Source organism: Martes martes (assembly GCF_963455335.1).
Source record: "Martes martes genome assembly, chromosome: 4".
NCBI lineage: Eukaryota > Metazoa > Chordata > Mammalia > Carnivora > Mustelidae > Martes > Martes martes.
In genome coordinates, this window is record NC_137891.1 from 167240267 (window position 1) to 167268107 (window position 27841).

The 27841-nt window shown below is 41.9% G+C and overlaps 2 protein-coding genes across 6 annotated transcripts in view; one reads left to right on the top strand and one right to left on the bottom strand.

The window, feature by feature from the left end:
• RBBP4 (RB binding protein 4, chromatin remodeling factor) overlaps nt 1–21239 on the bottom strand; it is a 22834-nt gene extending 1595 nt beyond the window's left edge. Inside the window, exons 1-11 of the mRNA XM_080802920.1 lie at nt 21209–21239; nt 20466–20613; nt 15970–16115; nt 8191–8364; nt 7731–7846; nt 7456–7616; nt 7231–7357; nt 7023–7100; nt 3784–3860; nt 3609–3666; nt 3403–3513 (exon numbers count right to left, since the gene is read on the bottom strand). Coding sequence (XP_080659046.1) covers nt 3403–3513; nt 3609–3666; nt 3784–3860; nt 7023–7100; nt 7231–7357; nt 7456–7616; nt 7731–7846; nt 8191–8364; nt 15970–16115; nt 20466–20613; nt 21209–21224 — 1212 coding nt within the window. The 5' untranslated portion in view covers nt 21225–21239. The remainder of the gene's footprint in view (nt 1–3402; nt 3514–3608; nt 3667–3783; nt 3861–7022; nt 7101–7230; nt 7358–7455; nt 7617–7730; nt 7847–8190; nt 8365–15969; nt 16116–20465; nt 20614–21208) is intronic.
• Nucleotides 20615–27841, top strand: part of ZBTB8OS (zinc finger and BTB domain containing 8 opposite strand) — a gene marked incomplete at its 5' end in the record, with an annotated part of 22138 nt that continues 14911 nt past the window's right edge. For 2 of the 5 annotated variants that reach the window (XM_080802921.1, XM_080802922.1), the window contains one exon: nt 21972–22104. In XM_080802921.1, coding sequence (XP_080659047.1) covers nt 21972–22104 — 133 coding nt within the window. Of the gene's footprint in view, nt 20717–21971; nt 22109–25725; nt 25808–27841 lie in introns of those variants that run through there. The other 3 variants (XM_080802925.1, XM_080802924.1, XM_080802923.1) reach the window with 3 other exon arrangements.

A 27841-nucleotide genomic window follows, 5' to 3' on the forward strand; every position in this document is an offset into this window, starting at 1 on the left:
GAGCCCCCCCAGACCATGGGTTTCAAAATCAATTTATAAATATTTTTAAAAGAAAACTGCTCTAGTATAAACTCTACTTCTATTACTTGATGAAAAACTTGCATCCAAAGGCATAATCTTAAGTAGAGAAAACACTTTCATTTGCGCAGTTTACTGTTCTTACTTAGTATCTACTATGCACAAATCACTAGGCTACGTGCTGCAAAGGATGGGATAGTCTTATCTTTAAAGAGCCTGTGATCTGACTGCAGGAACAGGAAAGTATACAATTGTGTGATGTTTTCTGATGACAAATGTGTAGTGTCTTTTTCACCCAATTGGCTGCCCAACAATTCAATTCAATACTGACACTAACTGCATGTGAAAGTAGTGTTAGACCCCACAAGTTAAGGGGCTAGTCCCACAAGACTATGATCCTCGCTTCAGAATCCAGCGTTAAGCCCGGAGTGCTCAGACTACCCATGCACTTCTGCCCAACTTGGTTATCAACTCAGGTGTTCTCACAAGCCGACCCACCCCCCACTTCCCGCCCCCTTAGGGTTGATGATTCGCTGCAATGACTCATGGAATCCTGAACATGCTTTACTATTACCAGTTTACTGAACACCTTACAACTTAGGAAGAGCCAACTGGCAGTGAAGCACAGGGCGAGGTGAGAAGGGAATACAAAGCTTCTAGGTCTTCTCTGGGTAGCCATCAATATACCCAACAGAGCCTTTTCAAGAGTTTTACACAGCTCAATCCCCTCTGCCTGTGGGTAGGAGGGACTGTAAAGTTCTCCAATCACCTGTTTGGTCTTTCAGGAGACCAGCCCCATCCCGAGGCTTTCCAGGGGCCCTAAGTTACCTCCTTAGCTTAAACTCAGGTGTGGCCAAAAGGGGCTCCTTATTAACAGCAACAGAGACTTCTATCACTCAGACAACTGCAAGGTTTTTAGGAACTTGGACAAAGACAAATAGTTACTTGTTTTATAATTCTTTTTTTTTTTTCCCTTTTACCACCATTCTAAAAAAACTGAGTAAAGAACAACCTGGCCTGAAGGTGATGTAGTTCGATCTCCTACATTCCCATGGCAACTACTAAAATATCTTTAAATGACAGGTTACCCAAGGCAGCACATTTCACCTTCCTGTCAGAACTCTTAACTTTTTATATTAATTATACATGGGTATATTACAAAGAAAAAGATGACGTAGATTTTGTTTACACATGTAATACACATTTACTATTACAAATTATAATACTGAAAGGTATAAAGAAGATATCCAAAAACTCCCTAAATATATCAAACACATTATGGCAAACAAGCTGCTTCTTTTTTTAAACGCCCTTAAAAAAAATTATTATTTATTTATTTGAAAGAATCAGAGAGAACACGAGGTGGGGAAAGGTCAGAGGGAGAAGCTGACTCTCTGCCAAGCAGGGAGCCCGAAGCGGGACTTGATCCTGGGACTCCAGAATCATGACCTGAGCTGAAGGTAGTCACTCAACCCAGTGAGCCACCCAGGCGTCCTGCAAACAAGCTTCTAAACAGTCACATATAATTAAATTCAAGACTAGCTACAATAATTTTATTTATTTTTTAAAAAAAGATTTTATTTATTTGAGAGGATAGGGGTGGGAAGGAGAGCACGTGTATGTGTGAGCACGTGAAGATGAACAGGGTTAAAGGGGGCAGAGGGAGAAGCAGACTCTCCACGGAGAAGTCTGTGGGGCTTGATGTGGGGCTTGATCCCAGGACCTTGGGATCATGACCTGAGCAGAAGGCAGCTGATTAACCAACTGAGCCATCCAGGCACTCCTAGCTACAATAATTTTAATATGAGGAATTATAACATGCCACTGTTCTATAATCTGCTTTTTTCCTACTTCATGTCATGAATATCTTATAAAGAAGTCCGGATATACCATATAATTTCTTAATCCCATAGGCCACAAAAATTCATTTCTTTTTCATTTTATTTCTTTAACTTTAATAGTGCTATTCTTTAAGAAAGTTGTTTCAAAGATTTTTTAAAATTTATTTGACAGAGAGAGCACACATGCACATACAAGCAGAGGGAGCAGCTGAGGGAGAGGAAGAAGCAGGCTCCCCACTGAGTCGAAGGCAGCAGCTCCATCATCTGAGCCACCCATGCATCCCAAAGAAGTTCTGATTATTAAAATACTTTTCCTCACGTTGAGCCAAAAACTTTCCTCTGGAGATTATTCCTGCCTCTAGATATATGCTAAAACAACAAAAGCTTTTTTCCAAACCTTTACATTAATCAGGCTACCATCATTCAAATTATGCAATAAAAAAAAATTGTGGTACAAAAATACATATCAAATTGCCATCTTAACCATTTTTAAGTGTACAGTTCAGGGCATTAAGTCCATTCACCCTGTGTGCAACTATCAACCACCATCCATCTCCAGAAGGCAAGTGTTTCTTATATTTGTCTATGTTAGACATTAGTTATCCTTATTAAATTCCAAGCACTTTGGAAATTCAAAAAAGGGTAATCACTTCCCATTTGGGTATAAAGAACAGGTAAGTTTTTGGAATCTAGTAATATCTCACAGAGAAATGGCAGTATGTGATGCTGTACCATTGTGGTAGAAACTGTGCGAGGCACGTTCAAAGCCCCAAGTCACTTCAAAGGAATGACCATTCCCAAAGATTCAACTGCTAGTAGTGGGCAAAAGAGGAGGCCAGCAAGGAGGCTATCGCAATAGTTTAGCAAGTAGTAATGAGAAGCTGACCAAAAAGCCAGGGTGTGAAGTAGAAACAGGAAAGCTGGCCACTAAGTGTTTATCTGTAAGATGAGTACAGATACAAGAAACAATGCAGACAGACAATGCAAAGTCTGGTTAAGTAAACTAGAACTAGAGGTAAATAGATAACCAAGAACTCTTGAGGGGTGCCTGGGTGGCTCAGTGGGTTAAAGCCTCTGCCTGCGGCTCGGGTCATGATCCCAGGGTCCTGGGATCGAGCCCCGCATCAGGCTCTCTGTTCGGCAGGGAACCTGCTTCCTCCTCTCTCTGCCGGCCTCTCTGTCTACCTGTGATCTCTGTCAAATAAATTAAAAAAAAAAACCAAAAACCAAAACAAAACCTTTTGAGTCTTCAAGTTGGTTGAGCTGGGGGATGACGACACTGGAGCCACATACGAAACAGGAAAATAGGAGAAAACGGGAATAAGGAGAAGGGGAGAGAAGTCTGGTCTCCTTGAGTTTGAGACACCAGTGGGATAAGTAGATAAAGGTAATGAGCAGGCATGTGAAAATGATAACGTGCAGCAAGTGCTAAAGTCATACTCAGGAGTAAACTAACCAGAGATGCCATTTGTGAAGCCTGTAAATATGAAGTGATACTCCATCTCACTGACCTTATGTCCCCCGAATAAATGATAACACTTACCATTTGCCACACTTGCATGATATTGTCTTCTGATACAGAACAAATCACCCAAGGTTCATTGGGATTCCAGGAGAAATCAGATATCTTGGCAGTGTGACCACCATGAATAAACTGGAAGAGGGAGGAAAACAAAGATATGAAGAGCAGATAGAGAGCAGTAAGTAAGCAACAGAGTATTTCAGTATTACTCAATGTGCAGGACATACCAACAATTCTGGTGGCCCATCTTCTGCATCTTCCGGGGATTGTTCCTCTCCAATTTTACTAGCACAAAAAGATTTTTTAAAAAAGTTAAAATAAAACAAAAAGTTAAAACAGATTTGTCCCAAGTAACTACTTTAAAAAAGTATAAATAAAGAAAATATCTCCACTAAGACTTACCTTAAATCCCAAACATTCAGTCTGCGATCAGTACCACTGGAAGCCAAAATGGTCTCATTGTGAGGCGACCACTGAACCTACAGTAAAAATGAAGGAAACAGAAAAACTGTAACTTAGAAAACTGAGGGTAGGGGTGCCTGGGTGGCTTAGTTGGTTAAGCATCTGCCTTTGGCTCAGGTCATGATCCCAGGGTTCTGGGATAGAGTCCCACGTCGGGCTCCCTGCTTAGCGGGGTGCCTGCTTCTCCCTCTCCCTCTTGCCCCAGCTCACGCTCGCTCTCTCTCAAAAAAATAAAACTTAAGGAAAAAAAAAAAAAAGAAAACTGAGGGGAAAATACCTAAATTACATTTAACAATTTAAAAATTCCATAAAAAAGAAATCAAAGTATTTTAGACATTATAATAAAACTGACAGCTAATAAAAATGATGAGCTCAGGGGCGCCTAGGTGGCTCAGGTCATGATCCCAGGGTCCTGGGATCTAGCCCCGCATCAGGCTCTCTGCTCAGCGGGGAGTCTGCTTCCCCTTCTCTCTTTGCCTGCCTCTCTGGCTACTTGTGATCTCTGTCTGTCAAATAAATAAATAAAATCTTAAAAAACAAAAAACAAAAAAACAAACCAACAACAAACCAAAACCTGACAGCTAGAGGGGGTGCCTAGCTGGCTCTGTTGGTGGATCATGCAACTTTTGATCTCGGGGTTTTAAGTTCGAGCCCCAGTTTGGGTGTAGAAACAACAACCCCCCCCCCAAACCCAAAAAGGGTGCCTGGGTGGCTCAGCTGGTTGAGCAACTGCCTTTGGCTCAGGTCATTATCCTGGGGTCCTGGGATTGATTCCCACATCAGCTCCTTGCTCAGCAGGGAGCCTGCTTCTCCCTCTGCCTGCTGCTCCCCCTGCTTGTGCTCTGACAAATAAGGAAATAAAATCTTAAAAACAACAACAACAACAACAAAACCTGACAGGTAGGTAAGATGGTTTCTTATATGAAGATAACCTATCACTAAACCTTTTGTTCTATTTCTATTTGTGTGTGTGTGGTAAAAATTTTTAATTTAAAAAATTTTTAAGACTTATTTATTTGACAGAGAGAGACACAGCAAGAGAGGGAACCTAAGCAGGGGGAGTGGGAGAGAGAGAAGCAGGCTTCCTGCCAAGCAGGGAGCCCTATGTGGGGCCCGATCCCAGGACCCTGGGATCATGACCTGAGTTGAAGGCAGACGGCTAACTACTGAGCCACCCAGGCACCCCTTTAATTTAATTTTAAAAGTATTTATTTTTTTGACAGAGAAACCAGACAGCAAGAGAGGGAACACAAGCATGGGAGTGGGAAAGGGAGAAGCAGGTTTCCCGATGAGCAAGGAGTCTGATGCAGGGCTCAATCCAGGACCTTGAGATCATGACCTGAGCGGAAGGCAGACACTTATCAACTGAGCCACCCAGGTGCCCCAAGATTTTTAATTTTATTTATTTTTTTTAAAAGATTTTATTAATTTATTTGTCAGAGAGAGAGAGGGAGAGAGAGCGAGCGAGCACAGGCAGAGGCAGAGGCAGAGGGAGAAGCACGCTCCCCGCCAAGCAAGGAGCCCGATGTGGGACTCGATCCCAGGATGCTGGGATCATGACCTGAGCCGAAGGCAGCTGCTTAACCAACTGAGCCACCCAGGCGTCCCAAGATTTTTAATTTTAAGTAAAATATTTCATATTAAGATTTTTAACTTTTAAATAAACTCCACACCAACTGGGGGCTGGGACTCATGACTCTAAGATCAAGAGTCACATGTTCCACTGACTGAATCAGACAGGTGCCCCATATCTTATATTTTTGAAGCTCTGATCTTAATCTAATCTTACTAATTCTGGCTTCTAACCAAATGTAATCCAACTCTGACCTTAGAACTAAAGTACAGAACACATACATACAGTATCTATTTTCTCAAGTACTTACTATGAATTCAGTATTGCACATAAAACTGATTAAAAACTAAAACAAAAAAAAACTGAAAAAAAAAAAAAAACTGACTCCTTACGATAATGATTTTATTAAAGTTAGCTACCACACATACAACAATCACATACTGTTACACTGTCTGATAAGAAAGTCCTAGCTTCATGGTACAGATAAAAGGGCATTAGTGACCAATACTTAGGGAAGAATTTAGATACTCTCCAGGCAAGAACACCACTACAAGCAAGGACAAAGAGACAGGATAAAGACAAAATGTTCACTGGAGCAAGCCAAGAGTAGAAAATAAGGTTAAGTGAGACAAAGTGCAGAGTATGGCTCACCTAGAACCTAAATCAGAGGCCACTTTCACACACCAAAATTAACTTTGACCACACTTTTTTTTTTAAATTTACTTATTTGAGAGAGAGAGAGTGTAGAGTGCACAAGCAGGGGGAGCAGCAGGCAGAGGGAGAAGCAGGCTCCCTGCTGAGCAGGGAGTCTGATGTGGGATTTGGCCACAGGACCCTAGGATCATGACCCGAGCTGAAGGTAGCCGCTTAATCCACTGGGCCACCCAGATACCTGCTCTCCCCATTTTAAAGATTTTATTTACTTACTTGAGAAAGAGTGAGCACAAGCTGTGGGGAGATGCAGAGGGAGAAGCAGACTCCTCGCCGAGTAAGGAGAACAATGTGGGGTTAAACCCCAGAACCCCAGAATCATGACCTGAACTAAAGGCAGACCCATAACTGACTAAAGCACCCAGTGCCCCACCTTTAAGTTCTAATGCTTAACAACCTTCTGTTATGGTGAATCTAAACGGGCCTTCCCTTGCTATAAAACTGTAAGCTCTTTAATAGCAAAGACTATATATAAACTATTTCTCACAGTGTGTTGGCAATAAGTGGTGAACATAGTGCCACATTTCTTGAATTGAGTCAGAGAGCTTTTTGCGCGTTAAGAAAGGAGCTTAAACCGATGAGGCAGAAAACATGGAGCTCGTACTTTAGGCTTCAACTGCAAAATCAACAGACATGGCAAGTTTTGGAAATAAGGGAAGACACAATGTCAGGAACATGAATTCCTGAGCACTGATTTTCTTAATACCTCAAGAGTGTAAGTTGCCAATGACCAGTTTGAGGAAGTATAGAATTAACAATCACATTTCCTATAAAGATGAGCATAGATACGTAGAAGATTTCTATTACTGGTAATAATGGGATAAAGCAAAAGTGCATGTACTCACACATCCAGGTTTTCCTTAAAACAAACAAATGCAGCATTAGTTTCTCTTACCTGGAATATTTCATCCTTATGTGATTCAAAGGAATGCAACTTAAGTTTCAGATTTCTCAGATCCCACAAGGCAACAGTCTATATATAAAAAGGAAAGCAAGAGCAATCAGTAATTTTTTATGAAAAGAAAACCCACAACTGAAAGATCTTGTTTACTCAAAGGAAGCAAACGAAATTTTTTTTTTCTTTTAAAATGAACCAAACTGACCTTGTCGGCTGATCCTGTGGCCAGAATGAACTCACTGTAAGGATTGAAAGATAGGCAGTTCACTTCAGCAGTGTGAGCATCAACTGAGTGGCTTGGTTTGGAAGTATTGTTTGAACGAGTATCCCAGCTTTAATAAAAAAGAAAAAAAAAAGGGAAAAAAAGCTTAAAATGGGTAACATAAAACTTAGACAACAAGGAAAAAACTCAAACATGGATTCTACTCACATCATAAGTTTCTGATCATCGGCAACTGACCCAAACAGAGACTCATGGAGCAGATGCCAGGAAACATCTTCTACTACTGCTGTATGCCCTGTAAAGATGGTCTTCGCATCCACAACTTTTCCTTCCTTTGGAACAGCACTGATGTCCCAGAGGCAGATGGTCTTAAATGTAAAATTAACTATTATATAAATGGAAGATTCTCACTTCCCCACATACCCCAGAAAAGAAACCAACTGATAACTAGCCCAGATCTGCTTCAAAATGAGGATACGCACGTGGTCGTCTGAAGCACTAAGTAAATGCCCACTGAGATTTGGGTTCCAAGAAAGTCCATAGCCTTCCTTCTGATGTCCACGGAGACGCAAGTCTGGGTTGCACTCTCCAGAAGGGTCTGCAAATTAACACACATATCAAGACTATCCATAGTCTACTGCCTCTTTGGGTCTACAAAGCATAATGGAATTTTGATGAAAAGGTATGAAGCTCTTCATATGTATAGCAATAGAGACCCATTATGATGAAATTGTTAACACTTAAAATGTACCATGATTCTGTTCTGTGTAAAAAAGCATTTTTTTCCACCTAGGTAAGAATGCAAAAGAACATCAACACATACCAGTATACATCACAAGATGTTAGAATATACATTTAACAAGCAATTACACTCAGTTTGAGTGGAAAAGTGTATTCCCATAGTGACTCATTATCTGTATCTGAACTGAAGGCGGCAGGTACCTGGTTTGGAAGGATGTTTTGTATAGTCAAAAACAAGAACATCACTGGATGGAGTCTTTGTCGCAATGATGCAAGGGTTCTGGGGCATATAACGTGCCCGGTTTACTTCTCCTTCATGGTTGATCTTGATTTCTATTTCAATTTTTCCGCTAACTGAGCCAAAACCTCCAAATTCTGTAAATATGTAAGAAACTGCAAATCAGGACGAAGCAAGAGCTACTCTGTCACTCAAATTATGACACAGGCAAGCTTTTTATCAGCAAACTGGTAAATACTAGAAAAAATCTAGACATTTGTTAACAGTATACAGTGTTTTCATACCTTTTATTTCATTTGATTGTTACAACCCTACATAGAAGGGAAGACAGTATCCCCCCAAATTTTACCAAGAAAAACAGAAATCTGGCGTACCTACATTAATCCATTTCTAGTGACAGGACTACAACTGAACCCAGTGAAAATTCTCATTCTCCTGATTCCTAGCTAAAAAATATGAATACTATCTAAAAAGCAGGGAACACTACCAATTCCACTTCAAAAGTAGATTCTCAATAAGCAATGGTCAAATCTAATCTAAGTACCAAAAAAGTGCTGAATAAATAAAACCCAAGTTACTATTTTATTTCTTTAAGATTTGAGAGAGAGAAAGTGAGAGAGCATGTGCATGTGAGAATGAGCAGGAGGAGAGGAGAGAGAGAATCCTAAGCAGACTCTGCACTGAGTGCAGAGCCTGACATGGGGCCAGATCCTAGAACCACAACTTGAGCCTAAATCAAGACTCAGAGGCTCAACAGTCTTCTCCACCCACAGGCCCTTTAATGCTCAACTGTCTACTCCACACACGTGCTCTTTAAGTTGCTATTTTAATTTTTTTAAAGATCTTATTTATTTATTTAACAGACAGAGATCACAAGTAGGCAGAGAGGCAGGCAGAGGGAGAGGGAGGAGGAAGCAGGCTCCCTGTGAGCAGAGAGCCCGATGTGGGGCTCGATCCCAGGACCCTGGGATCATGACCCAAGCTGAAGGCAGTGGCTTTAACCCATTGAGCCACCCAGGTGCCCTGAAGTTGCTATTTTAATGAATATTAAAGTACACAGTATACCAGGTACTAAAGAGTCCCCTTTATACCATTTATTTGAAGCTGTAGTTTGGAATGACCTTCCTGAAATACCATCACACCATTATGCTTTCCCTATACCATTTCTTAGTCCAGTGAGGAAAAACAGAGCCACAATAGCTAGTTCCATTTTCCTTTACCACCTCCCCCACCCACTTATACACGCCAACTACAATCCTTGGCTGAAATAAACCAGGCAGGCAAAGACTAGATAAAAGTATTTTTTATTCACATTTGGCTACTGTATGCACTCTGTTCTCCCAAGTGCCATTATAAAATGTTTAACAATATAATTTGTGATTATGTAAATCCTGGCAAAGCAACATATACACAAAGGTAGTTAATGATTAGTTGAAAGAATTACAGAAGGCAGCATGATAAGATATCTAAGAAAGAGTCAGACTTTGGCCTAACTGACTGCCAGAGCTTGGTCATTTGGGGAAGGCCTTCAATTTCTGAGTCTCAAACACCTTCTCCATAAAGCTAAGTTGTGACAGTAACTTGTAACTGTCAATAGCACCGTTATACAAGTGTTATACTTTGAAGGACAAAAATCTTTTAAAAAGCAAGGACAAAAACAAATAAAAAAGACAAAAAGCCCACAAAACCAAAACAAACCAAAGAAGCAAGGACATAGGGGCGCCTGGGTGGCTCAGTGGGTTAAGCCTCTGCCTTCGGCTCAGGTCAGGTCATGATCTCGGGGTCCTGGGATCAAGCCCCACATTGAGCTCTCTGCTCGGCAGGGAGCCTGCTCCCCCAACCCCCGCCCCGCCTGCCTCTCTGCCTACTTGTAATCTCTGTCAAATAAATAAATAAAATATTTTTTTAAAAAAAGCAAGGACATAGAAAATATGGCTGGCAGACTAGATAACTTTCAATTTCCACTAAATAACTTTTAAAGGTTGAAATGCAAATGTTTCATACAGACTAAAAATCTAAAAACAAAAGCGCAGAATAGACTCTGAAGGAGAATAAAAAGCCTACATTAAAACCCCAGAACTCTAGCAGGGCGCCTGGGTGGCTCAGTGGGTTAAGCCTCTGCCTTTGGCTCAGGTCATGATCTCAGGGTTGTGGGATGGAGCCCCGCATCAGGCTCTGCTCAGAAGGCTCTCTGCCTTCTCCTCTTATGCTCTCTCTCACTGTCCCTCTCAAATAAATAAAATCTAAAACAAAAAAAAAAGAGAGAACTCATGATACGATACACGATTGCAAGGAACTTTCAGTCCAAACACAAAGAGCCTGCTTCCCTCTCTCTCTGCCTGCCTCTCTGCCTACTTGTGATCTCTCTCTGTCAAATAAATAAATAAATAATCTTTTAAAAAGAAAACCAGTGCAAAGCTGTATTAGGGGCGCCTGGGTGGCTCAGTGGGTTAAGCCTCTGCATTCAGCTCAGGTCATGATCCCAGGGTCCTGGGGTAGGGCCCCACATCTGGCTCTCTGCTCAGCAAGGGGTCTGCTTCCTCCTTCCCCTCTGTCTGCCTCTCTGCCTGTGATCTCTTTCTCTGTCAAATAAATAAAAAAAAATCTTAAAAAAAAAAAGAAAGAAAGAAAAAAGTAGAAAACCAGTGCAAAGCTGTATTAGGGGCGCCTGGGTGGCTCAGTGGATTAAGCCCCTGCTTCAGCTCAGGTCATGATCCCAGGGTCCTGCCCCCCCCCCCCATCTAGCGCTCTGCTCAGCAGGGGGCCTGCTTCCCCCCCCCCATCCCCTCTGTCTGCCTCTCTGCCTACTTGTGATCTCTGTCAAATAAATAAATAAAATCTTTAAAAAATATATTAAAAAAAAAAAAACCCAAAACCCCAGAACTCTAGACCACGAGTACCTACAATGTAAAAAAAGAAGGCACAGGTGCCTGAGTGGCTCAGTTGGTTAAGCAACTGGCTTCGGCTCAGGTCATGATCCTGGAGTTCCAGGATCGAGTCCCCCATCAGGCTCCCAGCTCCACGGGGAGTCTGCTTCTCCCTCTGACCTTCTCCTCTCTCATGTTCTCTCTCACTGTCTCTCTCAAATAAATAAATAAAATCTAAAATAAATTTTAAAAAAAAAGAAGAAAAAAAAGAAGGCATGATAAGATACGTGATTGCAAGGAACTTTCAGTCCAAACACAGAGATAAACTGTAACTACAGATGACTATGACAAAAAAGCCTAACTGCCATTAAAGAGATCCCAGTAACAAGGGAAGAGCAACAGCTGGCAGAGAGCCTGCAGAGCAAGGGTACTAATTACATAATGTGGGGTATTTTGGTACTGGATACATACTAAACAGAGGGTCTCCTTAACTGTGGTTAAAACACAGTAATAAGTCAGCTTAGAGGATTCACAATTGAGTTTTTACAAAGATGAGGATTTATCTATTTAAAATATAATTAGGGGCTCCCAAGCTGAAGCTGATAAATGAAAGGCCAAATCTCAAGTAGGAAAGAAAGACTGAGCTATCCATATACAATGAATTAAATAACCATCAAGGTCCAGCTGTATTCCTATTTTGTTTGCGTCTCTCATATAAAACACCATATAAAACACTATTTAAAAAACGTGCGTGGGGGGGAGGACTTGAACTATAGTGCCTAGCTTGACAAATTTTTACAAATGTATACACCAGGAAAACCAGCACTAAGATCTCCAACTTCCCAGAAAGTACTATCATGTCCCTCCCAACTAGTATCTACCCCTCCTCCACAAACGAGGTAACCAGCATTGATTTCTACTTGTAAGCCACTCTGAGTCCATAAACACCTTTTTACTAAAAAGAGTAAACTCTAACAACAAATATTCCATTACCTCATCATGATTTAATGTTTATTTTATACAATTCGGACAAAAGACCAAAAATATCTTAAAAAAATATTCTCCAAATAAGCTGCTAAAAATAAACTTGTTGATATTGAAAGATCTTGGTAACAGAGTTGTAAGTAAAATTTTACATCTACTCTATTTTATAAGGGCTTAAAATGCGACTATAGCCAGGCTGACCCTAATATAAACGCACAAATTCTTTTTAATGTCAAAACAGGACGAAGCCAGTTTTCAGTTTTCACTTTGAAAGTTCACTGATCTTTTGAAGCTGTCTGCCATCTATTACCTAAAACCAAATGGGGTCAAGTGGATGGTAACTTATTACAATAGTTCAATTTGAGAGCCCAGGATATTTCATCTGAGAACAAGACAGACTAGTAAGCTTATCTACCTAATAATCACCCAAGAGATATTAGGTATTATCTGCTTCCACCATTGTTAAGACCATACAGAAGAGAGTACGGCCCCCCCTCTTTAAAGCACCAAGCCTATCCAGTGATCTGAAGATGGGGGAGTGGGGGGAAAGGAAGGGGAGTAAAAGGAAAAGGAGAGAGAGGGAGGGAGATAAGCTGTGTAAACTTAGGGCAAGTTACAAAACAACTATAGAGTTTCCTATGAGGATTAAACAGAGTAATTTATAAAGTTTTACAAATGGCTCACCCATCATTACCAGTATTTTTAATTGTTCCTCTAGCATTAATTAAGGGGGATAAAGCAAAAGTTGCTTTGATGCTGTTCAAAAAACTGTTACCAGAAAAAGTATGTATGTTAAAAAAAAATGCCACCTCAACAACCAGTGAAGAAAACTACTTGCCAGCAAATGGCATCTTTTTTAAAAGTAGCCTCCACGTATAGCATGGAGCCTATCACAGGGCTTGAACTCACCACCCTGACATCAAGACCTGAGTTGATCAAGAGTCCGAATTAAGGGCACATGGGTGGCTCAGTGGGTTAAAGCCTCGGCCTTTGGCACAGGTCATGATCCCAGGGTCCTGGGATCGACCCCGGAATTGGGATCTCTGCTCAGCAGGGAGCCTGCTTCCTCCTCTCTCTCTCTGCCTGCCTCTCTGCCTACTTGTGATCTCTGTCAAATAAAGAAATAAAATCTTTAAAAAAAAAAAAAAGAAAAGAAAGAAAAAGAACAAATGCTTGGATTCCTACTCCATACCCAATGCCAAAACAAATCCCAGAAATATTACAGTTTTAATGGCCAAAACATAAATAAGCACCAGAAAACAACAGGTAAATACTTTAAAATCTTGGAATAATAAAGGCGTTTCCAAGAACGACACAAGATCTGAAGGGTTATCAGAGAAAAGTTGGGACAAGTAAATACAATGCTGGCGAAGGCATAAAGATAAATACACAAAACATACATAAATACATCTGCTATTGGTGGGACTGAGAATCTTTCTCGAAGGGCAACTTAGCAGTATTAATTTTACCTGAAAATGTTCTTGCCCTCTGATCAGCATTCCACTTAGAAAATTACTCTATAGCAAAAATATGCAAGACATATGGTAGAAGAACTGTTTTTCAAGCCAGAAAATTGGAAGCCACTTAAATATCAAATAAGGGATGGTTAACTATGATATAGTACACAACCATCAAAAGGAGATACATCTTACACAAAAAGATGTCCAAGACACATCGGCCAGAAAAGCATATTCTACGCTGCATTCTTAGAACCAAGAAAAAAGCCTGGGGTATTGTAAGTACTCAACATATATGTTGAATGACTGAGCCAATAAATGGGACAGATAAATCATTCAGAAAACAATCAATTTAACAGTGATCTATATGTAGAGGATAGGTTTATGGCAGTGGCCAGGATCCATAGTTTTCTATTTGCTTTGATTTCTTAAAAAAATTATTACATTACCAATCAAAGTATGTTATTTGCGTTGTCACCAAAAATTTTATTTATTAATTAAAGATTTTATTTATTTATTTGACAGAGAGAGAGACACCACAAGTAGGCAGAGAGCTAGGCAGAGAGAGAGGGAAGCAGGCTCCCCGCTGAGCAGAGAGCCCTATGCGGGGCTCGATCCCAGAACCCTGAGATCATGACCTGAGCCAAAGGCAGAGGCTTAACCCACTGAGTCACCAAGGCACCCCCAAAAATACTATTTAAAAACAATTTATCTTCATTTAATAGAAAGGAAGTTGATGCTCAGAGAGGCTAAATGATTTATCCAAAACCACAGAGCTAGTGAGTGGCATAACAGCACCTCAAGCCCAACTCCTTAAGACTCTTTAAGTTCGGTGTCCACCACCCGCCCCCACCCCAACACTAATGTCTATCTACCCAGAGAGTAACTTCCCAGTAATTGTATCACGCACAGCTGGGTCAGTGACACAAAACCGTATCTGTGGACCTTTATCTTACGAACTTATTACTCTGCATTCTGTAACACCCTAAGGCAAATATGCAGTAATCAAAAGACCTACTGTACACAACAATCCTGGCAAGTAACTGGACCTCAAAGAACTTAGATAAAAGAATGGATTCTGCTAATGAAGAGAAATTCAAGAAACATTAAACATCCATTTTTTAGATCACATATCTCAATGAGAGTGTGTCTTTTATCTCTGGGTAATAATTTGAGTTTAAGAACAACAACAAAGGTAACTCATCCATTTCCACCTCTATTAAAAGGGAGAGAGTTAAGTATTTAATGAATAGCTAAACCCTTAGGCGATCTCCTCATATAAAATATAATTAAATGGAGCATTTAATTTTTATTTTTTATATCAAGTACCATGGTTAAGTCATTTCTACCACTTCAAAATGGAAAGGGTAATTTAAGCCAGTGTTTCTCAATCTCCCCCACACCCCAAACCTTGTAAGACATCTTTTCTGGGGGCACCTGGGTGGCTCAGTGGGTTGAGCCTCTGCCTTCAGCTCAGGTCATGATCTCAGGATCCTGGGATCGAGCCCCACATCGGGCTCTCTGCTCGGTGGGGAGCCTGCTTCCCCCCTCTCTCTGACTGCCTCTCTGCCTGCTTATGATCTGTCAAGTAAGTGAATGAAATCTTAAAAAAAAAAAGACATCTTTTCTGACACTCCTGATGAAATTTTAATACCACAGATATCCTATGTATACCATATATATCTATGCTTTATACATTTAAAGAATTAAAATTATTTTCATGCATCCCCCTTTCCAAGAACCAATTTTCTTCACCTTAGGGGCAATTACCTCCCATGCTGAGAATGCACCCATGCATCCATGCATGCATAGTAATAAATGGTGGACTTTGGGGGCACCTGGCTGGCTCAGTTGGTAGAGAATGTGACTCTTGATCTTGGGGTTGTGAGTTCAAGCCCCAGTAAAATCTTAAACAAAAAAACCCATGATGGTAATAATTTGCAATATATGAGTGTATTAAGTCAATACCTTATACACCTTAAACTTACACAATGTTATACTTCAATTATATTTCAATAAAGCTGGGATTTAAAAAAAAAATCCAAAAAACCACAATAAAGACAAGCCTGGCTGGCTCAGTCAGAAAAGCCTATGACTCTTGATCTCAGGGTTGAGTTCAGGCCCCATGCTGAGTGTAGAGATTACATAAATGTAACTTTAAAAAATAAAATAAAAGAACTAATGGCAGATTTTGGCTTCTTTCAATTCTAGACCACCCCTCCCCAATCTAGTAGAGGAAGGTTTCTAGAAAAGACAGAACCAAGAGTGCATTAAGTATGTCTTCTAATATCTATTATCTGTATTGCAAACTCGGGCTTTCCACAGCTCAATATCTTATTACTAAAATCAAACTTTATACCCTTTCCATGGGAATTCAAAGATAAGAAAGATATACCCCACACATCATTCCTTCTTTCAATTTGAAGATTCCTACCTCCTTTCTCACTGTCGTAGTGTGAAGCATCAAACTGAGCATCATCGTTAGGGAGCTGCACACTGGCTATCACAAGATGGTTTTGTTCATCGGACGTGTGTGTTCCCAGGACAAGTCGATGAATGCTGAAGTCTTTCCCTTCTGGTCTGTAACAGCAATACACGGTCACTATTCAAATTTGTAATACTAAGAGAAACAATGAAGTCAGTGATATACATGTACGCAAAAGGTACTATTACAAACAGGTTTGGGGAAGAAAGACTAAGAGGCACAATTCTGGGGTGCCAGGGTGGCTCAGTTGGTTAAGCATCTGCTTTTGGCTCAGGTCATGATCCTGGGGTCCTGGGATTGAGCCCTGCATCCAGCTCCCTGTTTCTCCTTCTCCCTGCTGCTCCCCCCGCTTGTGCTCTCTCTGTCACATTAAATCAATCCTAAAAAAAAAAAAAAAAAAAAAAAGCTACATTTCTTTTTTTTAAAAGATCTTATTAATCTGAATTACCACAGAAGGATTAATCTAACAGTGTAAAGCAGAGGTTCTTCTAGTGTGGCATCAGGACCAAAAGCATCAGCATCATCTAGGAAGTCAGCTAGAAAGGCAAATTAAAATCTCAGATCCACTCCAGACCTACTAAATTAAGAACTTGAGATGCTGGGCACAATGATCTATCTTATAAAACCTTCAGCTAATTACGATGCATGTTCAAGTTTGAGAATCTCTGGTCTAGAAAAAAAAGATATCACCCCACAGAATCCACTGGGGTAAACTGTCAAGTAAAAAAAAAAAGAGAAAAACCTAGGACTGTCAAACCAAAGTCAACTATGATAAAGAGAAATAGGAACAAGAGAAGAAAGCTGGAGTGGGACTCTATGGGAAGAATATACTCAGTTTGGAACATGTGATGTTTGGGAAGACAGTAAGATACTCCAGAGAAGACACCAGCAGGCAGCTGAAAATTCAGAAAAGCTCAGAAGTTGGGTCTAGAGATAACCAATAGGAATTCCTCTGCACAGAGGCAATAGATATCTATATCCTACATAGAAAAAATAGAGAAAAGGGGTGCTTGGGTGGTTCAGATGGTTGAGTGTCTGCCTTCCGCTAGGGTCATGATCCCAGAGTCCTGGATGGAGCCCCATGGCAGGCTCCCTGCTCAGCTGGGAGCCTGCTTCTCCCTCTCCCTCTGCCTGTCCCTCTGCTTGTGCTCTGTCTTTTCCTCTCAAATGAATAAAGAAAATCTTAAAAAAAAAAAAAAAGAAAGAGAGCTGTCAACATAAAACTGGGAATGCCTGAAAAACAAAAACTAAAAGAACAACAACAAAAAAAACCAAAACTGGGAATGCCTGAATTTAGGGTAAAGAAACCATAGAAAGTGAGGGCAGAAGAGCATTACGGAACTACAATTTAATTTTTTTTTAAAAAGGGTATGAATAAATACCACTACTGCCACCCCCCCACCATGTCGACACTAACAGACATAAAAAATCAAACAGCTGACACTATGTAATTGCTTCTAAGTAATCCTCATCTTAAAAAGAAAATTAATACTGTTGGGGTGCCTGGGTGGCTCAGTCGGTTAAGAGACCAACTCGTGATTTCAGCTCAGGTCATGATCTCACGGGTTGTGGGACTGAGCCCTGCGTGGGGTTCTATGCTCAGCAGGAGGCTGCTTGAAGATTCTGCCTCCCCTCATTCTCACTCAAAATAAATAAGTAAAATCTTAAAAAAAAAAATCAGCATTGTTATATGTGTAGAATACAAAAAAAGGAAGGTAAAGACTGGGTGTTTGGACCAACGTCAAACATTGCAAAAAGGTTTATTTACCTAGGTCTGCTAAAGTAGAAACTGCTAAGATAACACAGATTTCAACCTTGGGGAATTTAGTCTCATTCACTGCTTTCCAAGTTGAGCTAATTACTGCATTATATAGGAAGGTTTTTAAAAATATGGCTCCAGGATGATTTAGTAGGTGTGGGGTGGCTCATGATACAGCTCATGACTGGGGAATCACCATTAAACTATTTTTCAACAAGTCCTCTGCCACCAGTTCCTAAATGGCTTGACTACCACTGAGAACTTCTGAGAGCAATGACTCCACTTAATCTGAACTCAAGTAATTCTTAAAAAAAAAAAAAAAAAAAAAAAAAATTTTTAGAAAGCGAGGGTGGGAGGGGGTGGGGGAGAGAAAAGAGACTTCCATGCAGAGCCCAAGGTGGGGCTCTATAGATTACAACTTGAGCAGAAAGCAAGAGTTGGATGATTAACCAATGTGCCACCAAGGCACCCTGAACCTAAATAATTCTGATCGATCAGCTGAACATGGGAACTCCTGGTCATGAATGACAAAGCTTTCAACTCTAAATTTCTGGGTATTTATTAGGAGTTTTGTAAACACCATTAGGGCAGACTTCCTCATTTTTTAATGCCACTGTGAAGGTAGCAACCTCTGAGTTATTGGTAAAATTTGCATCAAATTTCTATTACTTGTTGAGCTGAAACAGCCACATTCTGCAAGATCTTGAATTCTGAAGAAATTTAGTTATTTAGCATATAATACCATTTTAAAAATACTTTATTTGACAGAGAGAAATCACAACTAGGCAGAGAGAGAGGAGGAAGCAAGCTCCCTGCAGAGCAGAGAGCCCGATGCAGGGCTCGATCCCAGGATCCTGAGATCATGACCTGAGCCAAAGGCAGAGGCCTTAATCCACTGAGCCACCCACGCGCCCCTATAATACCATTTTTTAAAAAAGATTTTATTTATTTATTTGACAGAGATCACAAGTAGGCACAGAGGCAGGCAGAGAGGGAGAAACAGGCTCCCTGCTGAGCAGAGAGCCAGATGCGGGGCTCGATCCCAGGACCCTGGGATCATGACCTGAGCTGAAGGCAGAGGCTTTAACCCACTGAGCCACCCAGGTGCCCCTATAATACCATTTTTTAAATGCTACTCTGAATGGTGAGGCAATTTTATAAAAGAAAACTCATTATCCCTACAGGTACACTGGTCTTGATAAAATACTGTATTATTTAAATTCACCTTCATCTCTGCATTGTCACTTCCTCCTGGAAGCCTTTCATGATACCCTAAGTTGAGGTAATTTTTCCTTCCCTTGATCACTGGATCATTTTATCTGTGCCACTCTTAGGATAATTATTTTTTACTGTAATACAGTAGGCTCCCCCAATCTGTGGTTTCAGTTACCCATGGTCAACCACAATCCCTCTGGAAGTAGATGATGTACCTTCTGACTTATCATCAGGTCAGTAGCAGCCCAATACTTCATCACTATACCCATGTCATTCACCTCACTTTATTTCATCACATAGGCATTTTTCTCAACAACATCACAAGGGTGAGTACACAGTGAGCGATTCTGACAACAAGAGACCACAATCAGATAGCTTTTATTATGGTATATTATTATAATCACTGTTTTACTATTAGCCTCTTGTGTCTAATTTACAAATGAGGCTTTATCGCAGCTATGTATATATGGGAAAAAAACAACATAATACAGAGTTCAGTACTATCCACAGTTTCAGGCATCCACTGGGGATCCTCAGCCATATTCCCTAAACCAAAGGGGGGTGGTATGTACCATACTATACACACAAAAAGTCAAGGCGGGGAAGGTGTCTATGTAAATTTGCACACCCTGATATGTGGTACCTAGCAGACCCTAAATAAATGAGGTAAATTAAGTACTATTTTACCTTGTTAGAGGTAAGCTTTTCATGTGTAAGACTTATCCTAGAAGTGATTAATCTCTCACTATGCAAAATTCCCTTATATAAAACCCACCCCACCTTCAGGTGTTAGTTTTTTGTTTTTTTTTTTAAGATTTTATTTATTTATTTGCCATAGATCACAAGTAGGCAGAGAAGGGGGGGGCGGTGGGGTGGGGGGGAGCAGGTCCCCCGCTGAGCAATGCCAGGAGTGGGGGGTGGGGGTGTCTGGGATCATGACCTGAGCAGAAAGCAGAGGCTCAACCCACTGAGCCACCCAAGCGCCCCTCAGGTGTTAGTTCTAAACATCCTAAGTATCTCTGTAAAACTGCTCTCAACACATATCACTGTAACTATTAGCTTACATCAGCCTCTTCAACTATGCCTGTGCTCCTTGAAGGCAGGTACCATGTCACATAAATCTTTGTACTAACCAGCTACTACCTCTAGGTTCCAATGTGTTGCTGAAAAAGCTGAACTCATCACAGCATTTTCTTGTAAAGCTGACACATTTTACATTATTTCGTCAACTGTAGTTACAACAGACTATTCAATTCGTTATCAGGAAAAGAAAACAAGTTTTCTCTTATCAGGTACATTGCAAAACTATTTTTGTATTTTTGTCTTATTTTTTGGGCTAGGAAAAAAGGTCACCAACTGGGTTTTGATCACGTGCTCTCTTTGGGTGACTGGAGGAAAACAGGGAAAATCAACGTGAGACATCTACACCGAGGAGGACACAACAAGACAACGTTCAAAAGGTTCACATCACCTGGTTACATCTGGAAGCCACTGCGCAGTTAGGCTAGGCCACTCCAGGGCATGGGTCATCACCAAATCGTAAAGAAAAGGGGTGTTCTTTTTCCATATTTTGTACTCTTCGTTGATCACACGTTCTTCTACTGCGTCATCAAAGGCTGCTAAAAGTTAAAAACAAATTAAGTTAGCGAACACAAAGGGAAACCGAATCAACACTTCCAAAGCTACCGGCACTGCTCGAGTCCAGATTCTGAAATGGAGGAGGTATGTGTAATTCTCCCCGCGGCGGACGTACCCACACCGCTCTCTACCCGCGCGGGCCCGCAACTACTCTTGGGTTAGCCAGGCCCGTCACTCCGTTAGCCGTTCGCGCGACGGCGCCGGGCCTCATGAGCACGCTACCGTTCGCGCCGAGTCTACGGAACGGGCGCGGGCCTCCCCGGCCCCTGGGGTAGCGAACGGCTCAGGCAGAACCGGGAGAAGCGGGCAGACGGATAGGGAGCGCGGAGAGGTACCAAACATCGGCCGGGCCCGGTCTCCCCCCACCCCACGCCCCAGCTGCACGCCGCGGGGACCGGCCTCCGCGCCGGAGAAACTGGCGCGCCGTTAGCCCGCCCCGCGGGGCGATTTTCCTCATGCCTTCGATGGTGGGGACAGCACTCAAGAGTCGGGCTTGTCGTCACTGCTAGGCCCTGTCGAGGCCGCGGCGCCAGCCCGGCACCCCCCGCCCTCCTGGGGCGGCCCCAGCACCCTCACCTTCCTTGTCGGCCATGGCGGGCAGGCAAGCCGGGGGGATCCCGGGGTCGAGCGTTGCGGGAGGGGCGGGGAGGCTACGGGCGCTTGCACTGCGCGCGCGGCCTCTATTGTTTCCTGCTGCCCCTGCGTGAGGGCCGACTCGCGCACCTTCGCGCCAACACTGGCCAATCGGAGAGTCCCGAATGGTAGGGTGGGCGGGGAAGCCGCGTTCGCAGCCTATCCAGACACACAGAATCGCTTTCTGCGGATCCGAGGCGGGCGCCCCTCCCCTGCCCCCACACGGCCGGGAGCCGACTTCCTTCGATTGCGCGCGCGCGGAGCCGGTGGGAGTGCGACCGCCGGGTCACGTGACAGGTTTAGTCCGCACTCTCCAGGGGGCAGCCATTTTCTTAAAGGCTGTTCATCTCCAGTTACTGTCAAAGTACTCAGATGAGAAATATAGGATGCTTTTGAGTCTAGTTAACAACCCCGGGGGTAAGGCGGAAAGAAAAGGCTTCTAACCACTCAGAAATAGGGTGTCTAGTTCAAGTCTCCCTGCTCCCAGGTCCTCCAATTTCCTTTTCCTTAGTTCTTAGAACAGATGAAGCAAACACAGAAAATAGGGTCTAAGCCCATTAAAGATATGCTCCCAGTGGCGGGCCGTAGGATAGAAGTCTTAGGGTATAAAGTGCATCTGAGAGAATGGAATCCTGGTCCTTTAAGGGGGCGTGCCGGGGGGCGGGGTTTAGGGCGGAAGTTATAAATTAGGGCCGAAGTCCGGCTAATGAAGGGCGGAAGTAGCGTGTCCAGTGCTGCGATTATGGCGCAGGAAGAGGAAGATATTCGAGATTACAATTTGACTGAAGAGCAGAAGGCGATCAAGGCCAAATATCCCCCAGTCATTCGGAAGTACGAGTGTGAGTAGGTGGCTCACTTCTGTCATCCCCTGTCTCCTTGCTCAGGTCTTCCGGCCCCGCCACCCGTTTTACCTCATAAGGTGCTTCAGGCTTGATGCCATTTCGCCCTGTATTGTAGGTCTTTGTCGGGGGGATGCTGAGGAAAAAAGCCAAATAATCTGAGAGTCGGGAAGCTGGGCTGCCGCATTTACAGTCTCTTGAACTCTTTCTACATTTACCTAGTCACATTACCTTGTGTGAATTTTACCAGCGTATTCATTCTAAAGACAGTATTTTTAAGCGTTTGCCGGGTTGTCGCCGGTAGGTATCTCCAGCTGTAGGGTGATGAGAGTGTGGTTACGTTAGAGGGCTTAGAAAGTTGAGTAGGAAACTTACAACTTGGTGTTTTACCTGGATTGTGTTTTTAGTAAAAAGATCTGTTTTTGCCATGAACAGCTTAGTAATTTAAGGCAAATACATAACCTCTCTTTGCACCTTAGTTCCTTCATCTGAGGAGTAAATGAGATAATAAACATGAAAGTATAGTGCAGATTCTTTTTTTTTAAGATTTCATTTGTTTATCTGACACACAGAGAGAGATCACAAGTAGGCAGAAGGCAGGCAGAGAGGAGGAAGCAGGCTCCCTGCTGAGCAGAGAGCCTGAAGTGTGGATTGATCCCAGGACCCCGAGACCATGACCTGAGCCGAAGGCAGAGGCTTAACCCGGTGAGCCACCCAGGCACCCCTATAGTGCAGATTCTGATCTTCTATATAAATGTTTAGCTATCCTCCCTAAAGGTTGCTATGATTTGGGGAGCACAAATATGACTTTTATTTTTCTGCCTTATTTTATTTTAATAAAGATTCTATTTATTTATTTGACAGAGGCGGAGAGAGAGGGAACACAAGCAGGGGAGTGGGAAAGGGAGAAGCAGGCTTCCAAAGAGCAGGAAGCCTGATGCAGGACTAGATCATAGGACCCTGAGATCGTGACTTGAACCGAAGGCAGAGGCTTAAGCGACTGAGCCACCCCAGTGCCTCTGTAGAGTTTAGTTACCATGGCATACTGGGTTCTGAACCTACATATCTCCCTACCTCATTTTTCTCTTAAAAATATTTTCTTTAAGGGGCGCCTGGGTGGCTCAGTGGGTTAAAGCCTCTGCCTTCGGCTCGGGTCATGATCTCAGGGTCCTGGGATCGAGCCCCGCATCGGGCTCTCTGCTCAGCAGGGAGCCTGCTTCCCTTCCTCTCTCTCTGCCTGCCTCTCTGCCTACTTGTGATCTCTGTCAAAAAAAAAAAAAAAGTTTCTTTAAAGATTTTATTTATTACAGAGAGAGAGCGCGCGCGCCTGCGCGAGCGGGAAGGGGGGTGGGCAGAGGGAAATGGAGAAGCGTACTCCCCACTGAGCAGGGAGCCCTACTGGGGGCTCCATCTGATTACCTGAGCCAAAAGCAGCGACTAACCAACTTAGCCACCTAGGCGCCCCTTGAAAACAGTATTTAAAAATTACTTTTAATAAGTCTTGTATCTGATGCAGAGTATAACAGGTATGCAGTGTGTAAGTCTTTCTTTCAGCCCTGATCCCCAGCCATCTAGTCTTAACTCTCCATGTCAACATCAACAGTCCTTACCATTTTCTTTATGTATACAGGCAAAGCTGTTACAACATTTACTTTATTTAGTCAATTTCCAGTTGATAGACCTTTATGTTATTTCTATCTAGTCTTTAATTGTTAGAAACAATGAGGCAGTGAATATGCTTGTGCATCTGTTGTTTGCACATGTGCAAGTATATTTGTAAACTTCCGGAAGTTACTGCTTTATCAAAGGATATGTACATTTTTAATTTTAACAGTTTTTGTTAAATTGATCTCCAGTGGGGTTATGCCAATTTATACTCTCACTGGCATTGTATGAGCATGCCTCTTTCCTCACACTTCTACCCGTTTACTGCATAACTATACTTTTTGGTCTGTTCCAATTTAAATATCTTGTCATGTTAGTTGCATTTTTTAAAAAAGATTTTATTTATTTGACAGGGAGAGAGGTCACAAGTAGGCAGAGAGGCAGGCAGAGAGAAGGAGGAAAGCAGGCTCCCTACTGAGCAGAGAGCCCAATGCAGGGCTCCATCCAAGGACTCTGAGATCATGGCCTCAGCCTAAGTCAGAGGCTCAACCCACTGAGCTACCCAGGTGCCCCAGTGTTTTTTGTTTGTTTGTTTGTTTTTAATTATAAGTGAGGTTGAACATACTTCTATATATGTGAAGGTATTTGTATGTCCCCTTCTGGGATGCACACATTCATGTTCTTACCATTTTTTCTATTGGGTTGTTTTTGTTGTGTGTGTGTTTTTTTAAACACTGTAGAAATTTATTTTTATGTAGTGAAATTTATGAACTCTTTTTATGGCTTCTGGGAAGTCATACTTAGGAAGGCTTTGCCCCTCCTGAGAATGTAAAATAATCTCCTGTGTTTTCTCCTAGCACATTTGGAAATGAGAACCTTTTTTTTTTTTTTTAAGATTTTATTTATTTATTTGACAGAAAGAGATCACAAGTAGGCAGAGAGGCAAGCAGAGAGAGGGAAGGGAAGCAGGCTCCCCGCTGAGCAGAGAGCCTGACGTGGGGCTTGATCCCAGGACCCTGGGATCATGACCTGAGCCGAAGGCAGAGGCTTAACCCACTGAGCCACTCAGGTGCCCCCCCCCCTTTTTTTTTAAAGGAAGCTCTACACCCAGTGTGGGGTTTGAACTCACTGTCCTGAGATTAAGAGTTGCATGCTCTATGAACTGAGCCAGCCAGGTGCCCCTGGAAATAAAAACTTTTATTGAAGTATAATATATGTACTAAGAGTGCATATATCATAACTGAACGTTCACAAACTGAGTACACCTGTATAGCTAGTGACCAGATGGATAAACAATATTACAGCAGGGGCGCCTGGGTGGCTCAGTCGTTAAGCGTCTGCCTTCAGTTCAGGTCATGATCCCAGGGTCCTAGGATAGAATCCTATATTGGGCTCTCTGCTCGGCAAGAGGCCTGCTTCTCCCTTTCCCACTCCCCCTGCTTGTGTTCCTTCTCTCGCTGTGTCTCTGTCAAATAAATAAATAAAATCTTAAAAAAAAAAAAATAGCATCCTAGCAGCCCATCTCATGCTCCTTTCCAGTCACCACCATTCTCCCTATTCCCATTAGCCTGACTTTTGTTTTAAGATTTTTTTAAATTATTTTTTAAAGATTTTATTTATGTATCTGACACAGAGAGAGAGAGGTCACAAGTAGGCAGAGAGGCAGGCTGAGAGAGAGGAGGGAAGCAGGCTCCCCGCAGAGCAGAGAGCCCGATGCGGGGCTCGATCCCAAGACCCTAGGATCATGACCCAAGCCGAAGGCAGAGGATTAACCCACTGAGCCACCCAGGTGCCCCTAAGATTTTATTTTTAAGTAATTTCTACACCCAACGTGGGAGTTGAACTCACAACTCCTAGATCAAGACTTTCACCCTCTACCAGCTGAGCCAGTATGGAGGCCGCCGCCCCCATTGGCCTGACTTTTAACATCATAGATTAGCTTTGCCTGTTTTTGTACATTATATAAATGGAATTATACAGTATGCATTTCTTTTTGTCTGTCTGTCTCTCTCTCAGCATACCCTACGTGGAGCTCAGACTCACAACCCAGAGATCAAGAGTCACATGCTCTACTGACTGAGTCAGCCAGGCACGCCCAGTATGTCTTCCTTTGTGTTTGGCTTTTTCTTGCTCATATTTGTGAGAACCATATTTTTGCTGATAGTTATAGGTTGTTCTTGTTTCTAGTATTTTTTTAACATTTTAAACTTGAATATACCAGAATTAGAGTAAGGTAGAAATTAAGTATCTGATTTAATTGTTTTCCAGATGACTTACCAGATGTTCTGACTTTGTTTCTTCAGCATCTGTCTTTTCTCCTGTGATTGGAATGGGCCATCTTTATTATATACAGAATTCCCCTACCTATATTTAGGTCTGTAGCTGGACCTAACTGTTCTATTCCTTTGTTCTGTTTCTCTTTTTATGTGCCAGTGCTGTACTTTTAATTATTGAGGCTTTATTCTATCTTTTAGTATCTTGTAGGACACTCTCCCCTCACTATTTGCCCCTTTCCTGCCATCTTTTAATTTTTTTTTTTTTTTGAGAGCGAGACCATGGGGGAGGGGCAGAAGCTGAGAATCTAAGATCTTCAGCAGGCTCCACACCCAGTACAGAGTCCAACATGGGGCTCGATGTAGATAAAACACGAGCTATATATAAATATATACAAAATTAAGGGGATAGTACGATGGCGTCCATGTATACATCACTCAGCTTTAGCAGTGAAGAACTTGAACTTACATAGCACCTTGACAGGAGCAGTAATTTTGTAGAGAAATGGCAAGACAATGGAAAAGCACTTTGTAATTGTGGGGCAGCCAATTGTGGGAAGATAAATATATGGGGGAACTAATGGAAGATGAGGGCTATTTAGGAAATTTTATTATGTAGATTCCTCTGGTGCTGACTCTGGGTGGATAAGGGTCTAGAATTTTCTCTGATGATCAATTTCTTTCCTTGCTGATACGTGATGGGGAGCACCTTTACAAATTTATGTTTTAGGCATATAGTGGGAAAGGCAGAGAGTTTTTCTTGTATCTTCTCTCATTAGTCTTCTGCTCAAAGTAATCTTTGTGCCAGAGTGGCATGCTTTCACCTCCTTTCCTATTATTTATTATTATTTTTTAAGTAGGCTCCATACTAGGCCCTGCATTGGGTGTAGAGATTAGTTAAATAAAAACTTAAAAAAAAAACCCACAGATTAAAAAATTACTGTTGGTATTTTTTTGTTCATATTAATTATAAATTTAGGGAGAATTAAAACTTTAATATTTATATTAGTTTTTTTCCTTCAGAAGTAAGGTATTCAAATCTTATTTTGTGTATCCTGAGGTTATTTTTAGGTATTTCATTTTTTTCTTTCTTTTCTTTTTTTTTTTTTTTGAGTAATCTGTATGCCCAATGTGGACTCAAACTCATGACCCTGAGATCAAGATTGCATGCTTTACCAACAGAGCCAGCCAGGCACCCCACATCTTTTTTGTTTCTGATGTAAATATAAATGATCCTTTCTTCATGATATCATCTCTGTCTGTCCTGTTATTGATTATAATTGTGAAGGAGCTATTGAGTTGTATAGTTAATTTTTTATACTGCCTTTTTATTACCTTATAGTTAGTATAATTTTCAGTTGATATTCTTGGGCAATCATCTCCAAATTTTTTTCATTGCACATTTTGAATTTTGTATGCTCTACTGTATTACCATAATATATGCATTATAAAACTGTTTTCTTTCCTCTGACACTTTTTTTTTTTTTTAAAGATTTTACTAATTAGGGGAGAGGCAGAGGGAAAGGGAGAGGGAATCTGGAGCAGACTCTGCACTGAGCACAGAGCCTGACTCGGGGCTCAGTCCCACAACCCTGAGATCATGACCTGAGCTGAAATCAAGAATCAGACGGACGCTTAACCAACTGAGCCAGCCGGGCACTCCTCTCCACCCCCACCACTTCTGACATGAAATGGTTTTTCCACGTCAGGTGGTTTTCCAATTCTCTGACACCGACTAGGTGTCCATCAGTTCAATTCGGTTCTGACACTAACTTCCCAGAATTAGCACAGACCCCACTTGTTACGGGCTCAGTTCCATAGGACTGCACCCACAGACACCTACCCTTATGCATAGCCAG